This window comes from Muntiacus reevesi, chromosome 3 (assembly GCF_963930625.1).
Source record: "Muntiacus reevesi chromosome 3, mMunRee1.1, whole genome shotgun sequence".
Classification (NCBI taxonomy): Eukaryota; Metazoa; Chordata; class Mammalia; order Artiodactyla; family Cervidae; genus Muntiacus; species Muntiacus reevesi.
In genome coordinates, this window is record NC_089251.1 from 185238734 (window position 1) to 185256065 (window position 17332).

The 17332-nt window shown below is 39.5% G+C and overlaps 1 protein-coding gene and 1 non-coding gene across 2 annotated transcripts in view; one reads left to right on the forward strand and one right to left on the reverse strand.

Annotated features, from left to right (window-relative positions):
• Nucleotides 1–17332, forward strand: part of AHI1 (Abelson helper integration site 1) — a 212338-nt gene that overhangs the window by 78732 nt on the left and 116274 nt on the right. Inside the window, exons 19-20 of the mRNA XM_065931304.1 lie at nucleotides 480–676; nucleotides 5470–5496. Coding sequence (XP_065787376.1) covers nucleotides 480–676; nucleotides 5470–5496 — 224 coding nt within the window. The remainder of the gene's footprint in view (nucleotides 1–479; nucleotides 677–5469; nucleotides 5497–17332) is intronic.
• Nucleotides 8042–8149, reverse strand: LOC136165756 (small nucleolar RNA SNORA73 family). The gene has a single exon (XR_010662738.1). It is a non-coding gene; the product is annotated as a small nucleolar RNA SNORA73 family (small nucleolar RNA).

Genomic DNA, 17332 nt, shown 5'->3' on the forward strand with positions numbered 1-17332 from the left:
TTAAATTGAAAAACTTAAATTGTGTTTACACTGATAACCTTACATAAAATGTACATATGGATAAAGATTAGGAGGGGCATAGAAATATGAAAACAGCTGTTTTAAAAGATAGGTTTGTGAGTAATCATTTTTATTGCTTTTGTATTTTCGTTAATTCTACTTTGTGGTTTTTTGTACTATGTTTTCTGTATGTATCTCTTTAAAGCTAGGGTCCTATTCCAGTATGCTATATTTACCAGTCCAAGATAACTGCATGGTCTTCCAGGCTCAGTTATACTGCCTGACATGAGGTTACCTGTGAAATTAGTTCATTTCCTTCTTTATGGTTTTGTCAGTCATGTTGTATTATTGTTATGCAGTATTTAAACTGTTTTATGCACTTTCTGATCATGTGTTTAATGCTACCATTTCATGGCTTAATTTTTCCATTGTGCTTTTACTGTGATGATTAACTAATCATGGATTTGTTTTTTTTCCAGTTGCCCAGCAGGAGGCTGAAATGTTCAGACGCTACAACGGAACCTTTCCATTACCTGAAATACACCAAAGTCAAGACGCTTTATGCACCTGCCCTAAACTGCCTCATCAAGGATCCTTTCAGATTGATGACTATGTCCCCACTGAACATTCTTCAATGAAGATGCAGCAAGTGAAACAGAGAATTGATTCTGTCACAGTATGTTTATTTCATTTTATGCAATAGACAAGTTGGAAACTTTAAAACCATTTCAATCCTGTTTTACACACCCATGCCAATAAATATTAATTGAATGAAAAAATGGAAAAAGTGAGTGTTAGTTACTCAGTCATGTCCAACTCTCTGTGACCCTATGGACTATAACCCGCCATGCTCTTCTGTCTGTGTAGATTCTCCGGACAAGAATACTGGAGTGGTTTGCCGTGCCCTCCTCCGGGGGATCTTCCCAACCCAGGGACTGAACCCAGGTCTCCCGCATTGCAGGCAGATTCTTTGCCATCTGAACCACTAGGCAGTTCCAATAGTTACTTGAAACTAGGCCTTCTTCTACGTCTATAGTTACTTTCTGGTACTTGTTTTAAAATCACTAACTGCAGTAAGCAAACTAAACTTAGGATAATCTATTATGTTTTCCTGGCCTGATAGATTCTGTAAATATCAGTCCAAGACCTATTTCTCTATTTCAAAAGTATGTGTCTATATGCACATATACAGCATGTAGGCACACACACCTACAATAACCAACCAACCTGGAAAAATACTTAACATAAAATATAAAAGAAACAGCCTTCTTAATATGCAAGAACTAAATAATAAAGAAAGTAGTGAGACTTCAATTAGGAAATGGATAAAAGAAATAAACATGTACTTCCAAAAGAGTAGGCACAAGTGTTTCATAAACGTATTTTAAAGTTCTGTCGCACTTCTAAGAAAGGTAGTGCCACCAAAACCAGATATTTGCTGCAAAACTGGAAAATAGATGATAAAAATGAGAAGGACAATGCTTGGTTAAAAGTGCTGTGGTATTCTGTTAGTGATAAATTACTGTACAGTCAAAAGTTAAGTGGTAAAATGTTTTGAGAAGGTAGAACATCCTTAAAAATCGTTATGCTCTTTGACCATAATAGTTCTTTTACTGAGAATTAGCCTTGAAGACATGGACTTCACAGGCTTGCTTTTGGTTGTGTTCCCCCTTTTGGTACATTGCCTGGCACTTAATAAATCATCCCTTCTCCTCCTCCTTTGATAGGAATATTGACCAGTTTTAAATCAAACATAGGAAGAACTACATTGAGACATCTTTAGCTTGGACTGTACTTTCTTCCTCTCTTCTTTTCCTTTTCTATAGGGTTATAGAGTGTGAGGTATGCAGATCACACAGCCAAGGGGGGGGTTAGGTTTAGTTGGAATATGGGGGAAATTTTTTTATATGTCTCACTATAAATTTTAGAATATATGACTATAAATTAATGATTTCAGTGTTGTAATTCTGTATATTTTAACATTTTTAAATAACTAAATAATGCATGGTGTTCCAAATATTAAGAGGAAGTATGAATAGATAAATGGAGTTTTAAAACTTAAAGAAAAATATTTATTCACTCGGGGGAAAAAAGGTGGCCTTGTCTAAAATATTGCATGGCAATATGACTTCATCTACAGACCTAAGAGCAACTCACAGACAGACATATAAAAAAACATTTCCTGCAGCCTGTCAGTCTTTACCCTGTAAAGCTTAACATTCTGGAATCACTTTGGTCTTGGAGCTTTTTACCTGCATCAGCTTTTATAGCTGTCATCCTGAGATAAATGAAAGGATATAAGAACAAAGGAAAGTAGATGTACAGGAACAATTAAAAAAAATTTCAGGAAAATATATTTTAAGATATGAAATCAAAGGCAAGGGGGAAGTAAATGGATAATTTATTATAGGAGAAAAGCTTATTTGTCTTAGAATCATTGATTTATTTAGCTTTCGCTAAACTTTTCCTTTTAAAAATTATTCAGATGTATGCTTTGGGATTGAGGTAGATCGAGGCTTCCTTTGGAAGTGAAAGCTTTGTCTGTGTGCTGTGGTTTTGTAAAACCATATATTTCCCGTGTTAAGAGAATTCTTTGAACTTTTTTTCAAATGTTCTCTGCAGAGTATTTTCCCTCAGAATGTAAGTAGTACGCATGGGAGTAAAAACAAAACGTCATCTTTGTTCCCACAGAAGCTTCGCTGTTTTCATGTCTTGCGGGCGTTTAGGTTGACTAGATTCCCGCCTTTGGTCACAGTGCCTTTTCTCATATTTCCTGAACTGTGTTTGTTTATTGTTGTTCAGTCACGAAGTCTTGTCTGACTCTTTGTGATCCCATGGACAGCAGCACGTCAGGCTTTCTTGTCCTTTCCTATCTTCTGGAATTTGCTCAAACTCATGTCCATTTAGACGGTGATGCCATCCAACCATCTCATCCTGTCACCCCCTTCTCCTCTTGCTTTCAACCTTTCCGAGCATCAGGGTCTTTTCCAGTGAGTTGGCGCTTTGCATCAGGTGGTCAAAATATTGGAGCTTCAGCTTCAGCATCAGTCCTTCCAGTGAGTATTTAGGGTTGATTTCCTTTAGGATTGACTGATTTGATCTCCTTGCTGTCCAAGGGACTCTCAAGAGTCTTCTCCATTTTAGTAGACCCCAAATTCCTTTTTCTGTTAGGTTTCTGTTTCTTAGTTTAAAGAGACTTACTTAGTTTAGAAGAGACTCTGTCATTGGTCTTCTATGTAAAAATCTAATAGAGAAAACTATATTACTTCTATATTATATAAGACTGTATCCCTGAATATACTTCTTTCTTAGTAACCACAGAAGGAATGTTTTTCTAAGAAAATACAGTTCAAGTTTAGGGTGTGATTTGTGTATGTGTGAATTTTGCATAATAGGTTCAGCTCCATAGAGATTTCATAGGTGTTTACTCGAGAATGAGTGAAAGTTGCCAAAAATAGATAATTTGCTGTTCTTGGTAGCTTTATCATTTACTCATAATAAAACTCAGCTAACTGTTTCATACCTAACAGAGCCAGCACTGCGCTATACCACTGCAGCATCACCTGCACGGCTCTGCAACCCAGCGAAGACCTCACAGGTAGACAGAATCTGAGAGCAGTGACACTGCTCATTCTAAGGTTTCAGACCCAGAAATCTGGTCTTATCAGTATATCCAGAGCTCCTCAGAACCTGGGGTACCTGCTCAGAGTAAGCAGTCCTACAAAAAGTTGATCTATAAACTTAAATATCTTATAATGAAAAGTGTACCTCTTCAGCTGCCTGAGCACTCAAGACCACTCTCCCTTTTAAATATTTACCTGCTACCCAGGTCAGTGATCACAGAGTCATGGGGTTTGAATGGGTTTAAAAAATGCTTTAGAGACTTCCCTGGTGGCCCAGTAGAATAAGATTCTGTGCTTCCAGTGTAAGGGGCATCGGTTTGATCCCTGGTTGGGGAACTAAGAATCCCATGTACCACATGGTGTGACTGAAAAAATTTTAAATAGAAATTAATTAAAATACTGTATGCCAGTTTTGGGAAAAAATGATCAATTTTCTCTACCCCACAGAAGATTTCATCTTATAATAATTGGTAATAGTTAACATCTATTTCAGAGAAGGCAATGGCCGCCCACTCCAGTACTCTTGTCTGGAAAAGCCCATGGACAGAGGAGCCTGGTAGGCTGCAGTCCATGGGGTCGCTATGAGTCAGACACGACTGAGCAACTTCACTTTGACTTTTTACTTTCATGCATTGGAGAAGGAAATGGCCACCCACTCCAGTGTTCTTGCTGGAGAATCCCAGGGATGGCGGATCCTGATGGGCCGCTGTCTATGGGGTTGCTCAAATTTGGACACGACTGAAGTGACTTAGCAGCAGCAGCAGCACCTGTTTAATTATGGTTAGCAACCAGCATAATGAATCCCCAGTACTGTGCTCAGTGTTTTACATGTTCATTGTATTTAGCCCTCAAAACCATCCTATGACATAGATGCTAGTATTATCCCCATTTTAGAGAAGATTCTAGTTGAGGCTTTCAGAGATCAAGCAGTGTTGCCAGCCTTACACAAGTGGAAACACTGGAGCTGAGATTTAGTCCAGGCTGTCAGAATCCCACGTCCCAGTCAGTTTTACTGCCTCCTTTTAGTGACTGAGATTACTAATATCCTTTAGATGTAGAGTATGTCCCTTTGCAATTTCTGGATTAAAAAAAAAAGACGTTCTTATTTTTCATGTCTCTTTTTCTCTAAACTCCACATTGTTACCATTCTTCTCTAGTTCTCTACTAGACTGATGATATATGCTGGTTAACCTTCACTGGACTTGAGTATTATTTGTGTCTGTTTAGCAGCAAATTTTCAAGTCATTTATTTTATGTTGACTTTGACTAATTTCTTTTTTCAAAAGTGACTTTTTCTTGGTCTTATCCCATGAGTTGTAGGCAATTCCTTTATTTTGCTCCTCCAGTTATATACGTTACTCTTCAGAAGTGTTTATGATTAGATTTCCTCTGGAGTAAATTACTAATATGAGAATTATATGTATGGGTATTGTTATTTATAGAGATAATTATATGCCTGCAGTTCAGAGTGTGTCTGTTAGATATGTTAATGTTCCAGTACAGAATTTTAGTGTTTACGTTAAGTTTATTGAGGAGACAAACTTTTCTCCTGTGAAGAGACACGGGCAGGTACATGTGGGCCCTCCAGAGTCTTGTTCGCCAGTGCCTTTCCTTTTAGCAAGTTAGATTTACCAAAGTCATGTCACCGAGCCTCTTCATTTTACACTCTTCCCAGCTCATTGGAAAAAGTGCAGAGCGACACCTGCATGCGATAGGTTAAAACACACTCTCCCGGATGTTGATTTTGGTTTTTAAAAGATTAATAGTTGAATGTGTTAAAAAAGAATTGATATTTTTAAATGAAATTATGAATATCTCTTTACTTATTTTATTGTATTTCTTTCAGGAGGTGATAGGAGCCTATGCAGCAAAGGTGAGTGGGTTTTTATTACCAGGATGACAACTTCAGGTTCCATTGTGAGGAACCAGAGAATTGAAATGTAGCATTCATAGATTTAATAGAACTTTTGAAAAACTTCATCTGATACCTGTTTGTTACAATTGGGGTTGAGTTTATCAAGGAATCATAATACTGGACCAGAGAGTTTAGCAAGTGGCTTAATGTTTTTGAAGATTTAAGAATATTAAGGAATTGGGATGTATCAATACTTTTAGTAAAGGGTCAGTAAGATCATTTCCTTCTCTGAGAAAAATACAGTGTGATACTTTATAGGTAAGAGACACCAACACAGTTGCAGTGTGTTAAGGGGGCATGAAGTCTATAAGCCTTGAAATGAATGGAAGCTGTGCGCATATAGTAATAATATATTGTGTTCTGGATTATTTGTGCCTTGTTCCATACTTCTTTTCCCATTTAACTGTGTAACAGTCCTGACAGACAGGTTAGAGATGATTGCTATTCCAGTTTTAGAAAGGAGGAAACTGAGGTTGAGAGAGGTTTAAGTGATTTGCCCAAGACCCCGAAGTCAGTCTGAAAACGGAGATTGATACAAAGAGGCTCTTGATTGGTAAACAATTGCAACTGAACTATATCTGAGTGGCTTTCAACCTAGCAACTTTCTTTAGCTTTTTTCCTTTTACAAGCAAGGTTATTTTATGTACAAACTTCAACTCAGTTATCAAGAAAATAAGTTTTATTTAAAAGAGTTGGAATGACACCACCTGTCCATTCTCTCCTCTTATTTTTTCCTGTACGTTTTCAAAATTCAGGTGAATCATGAGATATCCGTTTATTTGTCACATATGGTTATATATTGTCACGAAGTAAAGGGTGAGGTCTCCAGAAGGGAAAGAATTAAAGTGGTATTAGTACAGTCAAAGCCTGCTTTATGTAATGTCAGTGCAATAGAAATACTGTCTTTACTCAGCGGACCCCTCCTACCATGTGGCAGGTGCTTAGAATACAGAAGTTAGTAGGCTATTGTCTCGTTCCACATGAGGCATCTCGTGGAGGAAATGTGTCAGAAAACACTAGGCTTATCCCATCACTGAGCTGTCCAGTATCAGTCAGGACCCATCACTTTTTTACCTAATTATCACAAGTCAACAGGAAATAGAACAGAGACAAGGGGAAGGAAGATGGGGGGAAAAAAAGAGAACAAACTTTATTCTGACTTGAGCTGCAGATGTTCAGGAAACTTGTTCCTGATAGCAATGATTGGTGTAATGATTGTAACTCCAAGATTACTAAAAGTTCTTAAGTATGTATAGGGTATAAAACTGGAGTCAAAAAATAGTTTATACTCTTGATTAGCAGTTCAGAGCGATTTCTCTTTATTTTTACAAATATGTTATGTACCCCTCTTTTGTAATGCTGTCTGAATGTCCAAAGAGTGAAGTGTTCTGCACATATTTGGCAAGTCTTTATGGACAACATCCTCTGCTAATCTGGAAACTTCCTGAGGGTGGAGGTCCATGTCATTCATCTTTGTGTTCCTAGTACTTAACAAAAAGTAGAATAAATTATGATTGAAAATATGACATTTTTGGAAATCAGTCAAGGTATGGAAAGATTGGGCTTCCCAGGTGATGCTAGTAGTAAAGAACCTGCCTGCCACTGCAGGAGACATAAGAGATGCAGGTTGGATCCCTGGGTCAGGAAGATCCCCTGGAGGAGGGCAGAGCGACCCACTCCAGTATTCCTGCCTGGAGAATCCCATGGACAGAGGAGCCTGATGGGCTGCAGTCCATGGGGTCACAAAGAGTCGGACACGACTGAAGAGACTTAGACGCAGTAGCAAGAGCATGGGAAGATTAACCTACTAATGTCTTTAGTTATTTTCTTTTTTTATGACAGTTTTATTGAGATATAATACACATCCCACAATAGTCATGCTTTCAAAGTATACAGTTTACTGGGTTTTATCATATACATAAAATTGCAACCATTGCTACTGTCTGTCCAAAAATAGAGATTATTCCCTCCAAAAAGAAACCCCATTTTCTCTTAGCAGTCATTCTCCATTTCTGGGTAAGGACAGGCACACACATGTACACACACACCCCCAAACAAAGCACTCAAACTCCTGGTAGCCAGCAGGAGTGGTTTATACTTTCTGTCTCTATATATTTGCCGATTCTGGTTATTTTCTATAAATGGATTCTTAAAATATATGATCATTTATTACTGACTTTCTATAGCTTAATAGTGTTTTCTTGAGTCCACTTGATAAGGAACTAATCCTGTCCTATGAAAGTTCTCATCTAGATATGAAACTGGCATGCTGAAGGAGCACAAAGAAGACAACTAATCTTAAGGGGGATACTGAGCAAGCGGGGAAGAGCAGTGTTTCATGACAAGTTGGGGAGAAGCTCAGGAGATCAGGCCTGCCTTTTTTTTTTTTTTTTTTTTTCTTTTTTTTAGGGAAAACCTTAATCCAACTGCACAGCAAAACAGGTTAAAGCAATTTTAAAAATTCACTTCGGAGCAAACCAGATCTGGATAGATTGCTCTAGAGAGCTGTTTCCTGCATGGTTTTTCTCCCCAGTCATTGTCCACAGGACTCTGAGAGGACGTAGGAATATGCAGGTGCAGACTCAAGGCTCGGCTTCATCTCCAACGTTGTGGAACAGGCCTGCCTTTTAAACGGTCTTGTAAGCATGGTAATGTAGAGGAGGAAAAGCTTTACCTTCTGCCCTTATAGGTTCTGTGACTGGTCTAAGAGTTAAATTGGCATAGACAGATTAACAGGAGAAAAAAATGCAATTTTAATTTCATACATATGTGAGCCCCAGAAAGATATGGGATGCCAGAGACTGCCAGGCTACCATCCTGAGCCTAGAAAAGGGATGGAGGAGTCTGACGCTTCTGGGGCAGAAGGCAACTCAAGGGAAGGTAAGAGGAGGAACTGGTTGGCAGACATAAGCCTCTCAGGTGAACATGTTGTCCCTAATGATAGATGGCTCTTTTCCTGGTATATACCCCCATTCTGATGTCTGTTTCTCTTACAAAAGATAGCTTCCACTCTTTGTTCAGAATGCCTGTGTTTATAGTTTCTCAAAGTAATCCTTATGAAAAAGAGGCACATTTTCTGGTGGCATATTCTACTATCCTTCAGTAAGGAGTTTAGGATATTAATTAGAGAAACAAGTGACCGAGATGTGAAGCTGGAAAGAACGTGAGAATGGATCCTAAAAGACGAGTAATAGTCTTCAGTTCAAGGAAGAGGAGATTGTGGCCTATACTAGGATTGTGTTACAAGATAAACCGAGGCATATTAAACATTTTAGGAGGGTTTTCTTTGAGCAAAAATCAATTCGAATTGATTAGGGCCAACCCTAGGATCATTTAGAAGCTTTTCACCAGCAGGAGCTGGGGAAAGACTCCTAGGGAGAAAAGGCAGAAGCAAAACAAGGAAGTTACTGATTGGCTATAGTTTAAAGCCCAGTTGGCTATTGGGATTAGTTGTCTGTAGGTTTCAGTGTTGAAACCTGGAAGTATTTACAGGCTTAGATTTTGGTTTGCTTATGTGATCATAGGCCACCTGGCATTAAAACCACTTCAGTCTAATCCTTGAATTGGTTTAAGAGTTGTAATAATGGGAGTGCAAGCAGTGGACAGATTTGGGATATATTTTAGAAGTAGATTCAGCACAACGTGGTGATGGATTAGATGTGGTGTAAGTGAGAGAATGAGAAGTTAGAAATCACTTCTGTGTTGCTGTTTTCAGCCACCGTGTAGATGCTGGTAGAGCTTTTTAATGAGATGAGGACTACCGGAATGGAGTTTTCTATATGAATGTAGCTGAGAAGTAAGCAATTGGATATTTGAGTCTTGAGCTCTGGGGAGAGCTCAGGGTAAAATCCATATTTGTTCTGTCAGATTTGTTGAGATCACCTGGAGAATACCTGAGACCCTGAAGAAAGTATGTCAGGAAATCTCCCAGGAAGCATTTTAAGAAAGAGAAGTGATAAGCAGTCACATGCTATTGAGCGAATAAGTGAAACAAGGACAGATAATTGGCAGGAGGGTGTCCTTTGGTTTCCTAGATGAGTGCTGTTTCAGTGAGTGGCTGAGAGAAAAGCTCAGTTCAAGTGGGTTGAAGACAGAATGAGAGTCGGTAAAGCAGAGACTGTAGGCCATTCTTCTAAGAAATTTTAACTGAGGAGCAGAGAAGCAGCAACTGGAGGAGAACATTAGATGGACAATATTAAACTATGTTTATTCGCTGCTGGGAATAATTAGTGGTGACGGAGAAATTGATAACGTCCCATGGAGGTGGTTATTGCTGGACTCAAGTCCTTGAGGAAATGAGAGGGAATCAAATTCTGAAAGCCAGTGGAGAAACTGGCCTTTAAGAGAAATGAGCATTCGTCCTCTCTGATAGGCACATAGGTAGAAACTATGGGTAGATACTCATATAAAGATTTGATGATGGGAAGATAAAAAGGGTTCTCGTCTCATTACTTCCGAGACAGTAATTGGTATTAGAAGTCTTCCATTGCTCTCACATAAACTTACAATTTCCAAATTTCCTTGCTCTTTCCTTTGGTTAGAGCTGGATTGAAGCATATCAGAAATGGTATTGCCTGGAGGAATCTCTTTCTATTAAGCTTTGTATGATTCCTCACAAATGGGATTAATCTGTTTTTCTCATGTTCCCAGATATACTGATTCATACTTGGCATGTTATTTAATTGAGTTTATTCTGCCTTAAGTTATAATTAATTTTGCCCTATATTCTCCAGAATAAAAGTATGAATTCCCTCAGGGAGGAGCAGTTCTATTCTTACTTTTCCCTCATCTTCCTCTCCTCTCTTCCTTGTTTCTGTTTTTTTAGATTTTACATGGTATTGTTTCCAGCTCTGATCTTTACATGTCTGAATTTCCATACTTCTCTGTAAGTTTCTTGAAAGCAGAGGACTTTTATCTTTTTTTTTCAATTATTAATGTCATCTACACTCAGTTTAGTTCAGTCGCTCAGTCATGTCCCAACTCTTCGCGACCCCATGGACTGCAGCATGCCAGGCCTCCCTGTCCATCACCAACTCCTGGAGCTTGCTCAAACTCATGTCCATCGAGTCGGTGATGCCATCCAACCATCTTATCCTCTGTTATCCCCTTCTCCTCCCACCTTCAATCTTTCCCAGCATCTAGGTCTTTTCAAATGAGTCAGCTCTTCAAATCAGGTGGCCAAAGTATTAGAGCTTCAGCTTCAACTTCAGTCCTTCCAATGAACACCCAGGACTGAGCTCCTTTAGGATGGACTGGTTAAATGTCCTTGCAGTCCAAGGGACTCTCAAATCTTCTCCAACACCACAGTTCAAAAGCATTAATTCTTTGGTGCTCAGCTTTCTTTATAGTCCAACTTTCACATCCATACATGACCACTGGAAAAACCATAGCCTTAACTAGACAGACCTGTGTTGGCAAAGTAATGTCTCTGTTTTTTAATATATTGTCTAGGTTGGTCATACTTTTCTTCCAAGTAGCAAGCGTCTTTTATTTTCCTGGCTGCAGTCACCATCTGCAGTGATTTTGGAGCCCCCCAAAATAAAGTCTGCCACTGTTTCCACTGTTTCCCCATCTATTTGCCATGAAGTGATGGGACCAAATGCCATGATCTTAGTTTTCTGAATCTTGAGCTTTAAGCCAACTTTTTCACTCTCCTCATTAACTTTCAAGAGGCTCTTTAGTTCTTCCTCACTTTCTACCTTAAGGGTGGTGTCATCTGCGTATCTGAGGTTATTGATGTTTCTCCTGGCAATCTTGATTCCAGCTTGTGCTTCTTCCAGCCCAGCATATCTCATGTTCTACTCTGCATATGAGTTAAATAAGCAGGGTGACAATATACAGCCTTGATGTACTCCTTTTCCTATTTGGAACCAGTCTGTTGTTCCATGTCTAGTTCTAACTGTTGCTTCCTGATCTGCTACTAGATAAATAAAAATGCAACCAAGCTAAGATTTTTTGAGGATTGCTATAAAGGTGAAGGAATGATCTATAGTTTAATATATTGTGGAATGTATTCATTGAAATATAAAAAGGCTTATAAAAGAAACAGGGAATCCAAAGAAAACAACTTTTAAAATCTCCTTTAAAAACAGTATTTTGACAGCATTTGGAAGACTGGCTCAACTGTAGGAGTAGTACAAGCTATAAGCAGCCATAAAAGGAAATTATAGAATTTCACTACTGGATATCTTAGAAAAAACTGGAAAAATCCTTGTTTTAAGAAAGACCTTTTCCTCCAGGAGGAGGAAATAGCATCCTATACCTAGAAATAGCATCAGTTCAGTTCTGTTCATTTTCTCAATTATGTCCGACTCTTTGTGACTCCATGGACTGCAACTTACAGGCCTCCGTGTCCATCACCAACTCCTAGAGCTTGCTCAAACTCATGTCCATCAAATCGGTGATACCATCCAACCATCTCATCCTCTGTCGTTCCCCTTCTCCTCCTGTCTTCAGTCTTTCCCAGCATCAAGGGCTTTTCCAATGACTCAGTACTTCTCATCAGGTGGCCAACGTGTTGGAGTTTCAGCTTCAGCATCAGTCCTTCCAGTGAATATTCAGGACTGATTTCCTTTAGGATTGACTGCTTTGATCTCCTTGCAGTCCAAGGGACTCTCAAGAATCTTCTCCAATACCACAGTTCAAAAGCATCAGTTCTTCAGCAGTCAGCTTTCTTCACAGTCCAACTCTCACACCCATACATGACCACTGGAAAAACCATAGCTTTGACTAGACAGTCTTTTGCTAGCAAAGTAATGTCTCTGCTTTTTAATGTACTGTCTAGGTTGGCCATAACTTTTCTTCCAAGGAACAAGCATCTTTTAATTTCTTGGCTGTGGTCACCATTTGCAGTGATTTAGGAGCCCAAGAAAATTAAAGTCTGTCACGGTTTCCATCATTTCCCCATTTATTTGCCATGAAGTAATGAGACCAGATGCCATAATCTTAGTTTTTTAAATGTTGAGTTTTAAGCCAACTTTTTCACTCTCCTTTCACTTTTATCAGGGGACTCTTTATTTCCTCTTCATTTTCTGCCGTAAGGGTGGTGTCATCTGTGTATCTTAGGTTATTGATATTTCTTCCAGCAGTCTTGATTCCAGCTTATGCTTCATCCAGCCCAGCATTTTGCATGATGTACTCTGCGTATAATTTAAATAAACAGGATGACAAAACACAGCCTTGATGTGCTCATTTCCAATTTGGAACCAGTCTGTTGTTCCATGTCCAGTTCTAACTCTTGCTTCTTGACCTGCATACAGATTTGTCAGGAAGCAGGTAAGGTGGTCTGATATTCCTGTCTCTAAGAATTTTCCAGTTTGTTGTGATCCACACAGTCAAAAAATAGCATCAGATCCTACAAATTAAAGGCTGAATCCCACAAGACCACCCATCTTCCACACCCACTTCAGGAGCCAACTGCAAGTTCAGGTTACTTGTGCTGTTGCTCAATCAGCTGTAAACTGAGATTCCCACCACTTTCTCCTTGGGTTTGATTAATTTGTTGAAACAGCCTACAGAACTCAAGAAAAAACAGTTTACTTCCTGTTTACCAGGATATTATAAAAGGATATGATAAAGGATACAGATGAACATCCAGATGGAAAAAATGCATAGTGCGAGATACTCAGGAATGGGGGTGGGTGTGGACCTTCCTTGCCCTCTCTCTGGGCTGACAGTCTCCCAGCACCTTCACATGGTCACCATTGTGGAAGCTCTTCCACATATTGTTGGGATTTTTATGGTGACGTCAGGGAGGCGTGGTAGCTGTGAATTCTATTTCCAGCCCCTCTCCCCTCTCTGGAAGAGGGAGAGTGGGAATAAACATTCTAAGCTTCTAAACATTTCTTGATCTTTCTGCTTCTGCAGCTGAGTCCCATCTAGGAGCCCACAAAGAGTCACTTCCCTAGAACAAAAGACATTCCTATCATGTAGGAAATTCCAAGGGATTTTAGAGCTCAGTTTCGGGAACCAGGGCTTTCTTGGTGGCTCAGACAGTAAAGAATCTGACTGCAACTCAAGAGACCCAGATACACTCCATGGGTTGGGAAGATCCACTGGAGAAGGGAATGGCAACCCACTCCAGTATTCTTTTTTTTTTTTTAATTTGTTTCTTTATTGAAGGATAATTGCTTTAGAGAATTTTGTTGTTTTCAGTCAAATCTCAACATGAATCAGCCATAGGTATACATACATCCCCTTCCTTCTCAACCTCCCTCCCATCTCCCTCCCCATCCCACCCCTCTTCGTTGATAGAGGGCCCCTGTTTGAGTTTCCTGAGCCATACAGCAAATTCCCATGGCTATCTATTTTACATATGGTAGTATAAGTTTCCATGTTACTATTTCCATATATCTCACCCTCTCCTCCCCTCTCCCCATGTCCATAAGTCTATTCTCTATGTCTGTTTCTCCATTGCTGCCCTGTAAATAAATTCTTTAGTACCATTTTTCTAGATTCCGTATATGTGCATTAGAATACTTTCTGTCTCACTTCACTCTGTATAATAGGTTCTAGGTTCATCCAGCTCACCAGAACTGACTCAAATACATTCCTTTTTATGGCTGAGTAATATTCCATTGTGTATTTGTACCACGACTACTTTATCCATTCATCTGTCAATGGACATCTAGGTTGCTTCCATGTTCTAGCTATTGTAAATACTGCTGCAGTGAGCAATGGGATACATGTGTCTTTTTCAACCCTGGTTTCTTCAGGGTATATGCCTAGGAGTAGGATTGCTGGGTCATCAGTTCAGTTCAGTCACTCAATTGTGTCCAACTCTTTGTGACCCCGTGGACTGCAGCATGCCAGGCCTCCCTGTTCATCACCAACTCCCAGAGTTTACCCAAACTCATGTCCATTGAGTCAATGATACCATCCAGCCATTTCATCCTCTGTAATACCCTTCTTTCTCCTCCTGCCGTCAGTCTTTCCCAGCATCAGGGTCTTCTCCAGTGAGTCAGTTCTTCACATCAGGTGGCCAAAGTATTGGAGTTTCAGCTTCAACATTAGTCCTTCCAATGAATAAGGACTGATTTCCTTTAGGATGGACTGGTTGGATCTCCTTGTGATCCAAGGGACTCTCAAGAGTCTTCTCCAACACCACAGTTCAAAAGCATCAATTCTTCGGTGCTCACCTTTCTTTATAGTCCAAATCTCACATCCGGACATGACTACTGGAAAAACCACAGCCTTGACTAGACAAACGTTTATTGGCAAAGTAATGTCTCTGCTTTTTAATATACTGTCTAGGTTGGTCATAACTTTTCTTCCAAGGAGTAAGTGTCTTTTAATTTCATAGCTGCAGTCACCATCTGCAGTGATTTTGGAGCCCAGAAAAATAAAGTCTGCCACCGTTTCCCCATCTATTTGCCATGAAGTGTTGGGACCAGATGCCATGATCTTAGTTTTCTGAATGTTGAGCTTTAAGCCAACTGTTTCACTCTCCTCTTTGGCTTTCATCAAGAGACTCTTTAGTTCTTCTTCACTTCCTGCCATAAGGGTGGTGTCATCTGCATTTCTGAGGTTGTTGATATTTCTCCTGGCAATCTTTATTCCAGCTTGTGCTTCATCCAGCCCAGCGTTTTTCATGATGTACTCTGCGTATAAGTTAAATAAGCAGGGTGACGATATACAGCCTTGACATACTCCTTTTCCTATTTGGAACCAGTCTGTTGTTCCATGCTGGGTCATATGGTGGTTTTAGTCCTAGTTTTTTAAGGAATCTCCATGCCGTCTTCCATAGTGGCTGTATCAGTTTACATTCCCACCAACGGTGCAAGTGCAGTCCCTTTTCTCCACACCCTCTCCAGTGTTTATTGTTTGTAGACTTTTTGATGATGGCCATTCTGACCTGTGTGAGGTGATATTCCATTGTGGTTTTGATTTGCATTTCTCTAATAATGAGCGATGTTGAGCATCTTTTCATGTGTTTGTTAGCCATCTGTGTGTCTTCTTTGGAGAAATGTCTGTTTAGGTCTGTTTCCCACTTTTTGATTGGGTTGTTTGTTTCTCTGGTCTTGAGTTGTACGAGACGCTTGTATATTTTGGAAATGAATCCTTTGTCATTTGTTTCATTTGCTGTTATTTTATCCCATTTTGAGGGTTGTCTTTTCACCTTGCTTATAATTTCCTTTGCTGTGCAAAAGCTTTTACGTTTAATCATGTCCCACTTGTTTACTTTTGTTTTTATTTCCCTTACCTCTAGGAGGTGGGTCATAGTGGATCTTGCTTTGATTCATGTCCTCGAATGTCCTGACTATGTTTACCTCTAGGAGTTTTATAGTTTCTGGTCTTAACATGTAGGTCTTTAATCCATTTTGAGTTTATCTTTGTGTATGTGTTAGGAAGTTTTCCCAGCACCATTTCTTGAAGAGGCTGTCTTTACCCCATTTAGTATTCTTTCCTCCTTTGTCAAAATTCAGGTACCCATAGTGCATGGGTTTATTTATCCACTCCAGTATTCTTGCCTGGAGAATTCCATGGTAGGAGGTTACAGTCCATGGGGTAGCAAAAAGTCAGACACAGCTGAGCGACTAACACTTTAACTTGCAATTTCAACTACAGGAACCAGAGTCAAAGATAAAATAGAAGAACAAAAGATGCTTCTAGTGCTCTCATCACTTAAGAAATGACAAAAGTTTTAGGAGTTCTGTGCTAAGAACTAGGGCCAGAGACCTATATTTATATATTTTTCTATTATTTCATACCCCTGTTTCTAGATTTAAATATGGGTATTGAGTTTCTTACTTTTAAGCCCATTATGCTATAATTCTTACTATAAAAAAGTCACTTACATTTGAGAAGTCTTGAATATAAATACCACCTTAAATTTGGGTAAGATTTTAAAACATGCACTGCTTTCATATGTATTAATGAGTTTGACTTCTGTGTAGTTCTTATAAGTGTTATACCAGCCATTTACTAAACAAATGTGTATAAACAAAACTCGTCCCTTACCCTCAAGATTATAGTCTCACGGATGATAACTTACTAGGTAAGCATTCTGAAGTACTACCAGTGCCATGATACTAGAAGATGTGGGAATAGTGGGGAAACAAAGAAAGAGGTCTGTCTGGTCAACAAAGGTCAGTCTAGTCAAAGCTGTGGTTTTTCTAGTTCTCATGTATGGATGTGAGTTGGCCTATAAAGAAAACTGAGTGCCAAAGAATTGATGCTTTTGAACTGTGGTGTTGGAGAAGACCTTGAGAGTCCTTTGGACTGCAAGGAGATCAAAGAAGACAATCCTAAAAGAAATCAGTCCTGAATATTCACTGGAAGGACTGATGCTGAAGCTGAAGCCCCAATACTTTGGCCACCTGATTGGAAGAACTGACTCATTGGAAAAACCCTGATGCTGGGAAAGATTGAAGGTGGGAGGAGAAGGGGATGACAGAGGATGAGATGGTTGGATGGCATCACTGACTTGATGGACATGAGTTTGAGCAAACTCCAGGAGTTGGTGATGGACAGGGAAGCCTGGTGTGTTGCAGTCCATGGGGTTGTAAAGAAGTCGGACATGACTGAGCGACTGAACTGACTGAAAGGAGGAGGAGATAAGTTCTAATGGGAAAGTCTGAAAAACTTTTCATGCCTGATATAAGACTTGAGCTTAGACTTGGAGAAGGAGTCAATATCAAAAAGGAAGATTGAGCCAGGAGGGAAGCACATTCCAGGAAACAGGAAAGGCATGAACTGAGTCACAGAGACATGAAGCAGTGTGGAATGTCTGGGGAGCTATATGCAATCTGTTGCAGCTGGAACATAGGAGATGGAGCAGTAAGGTTGGGAAGCT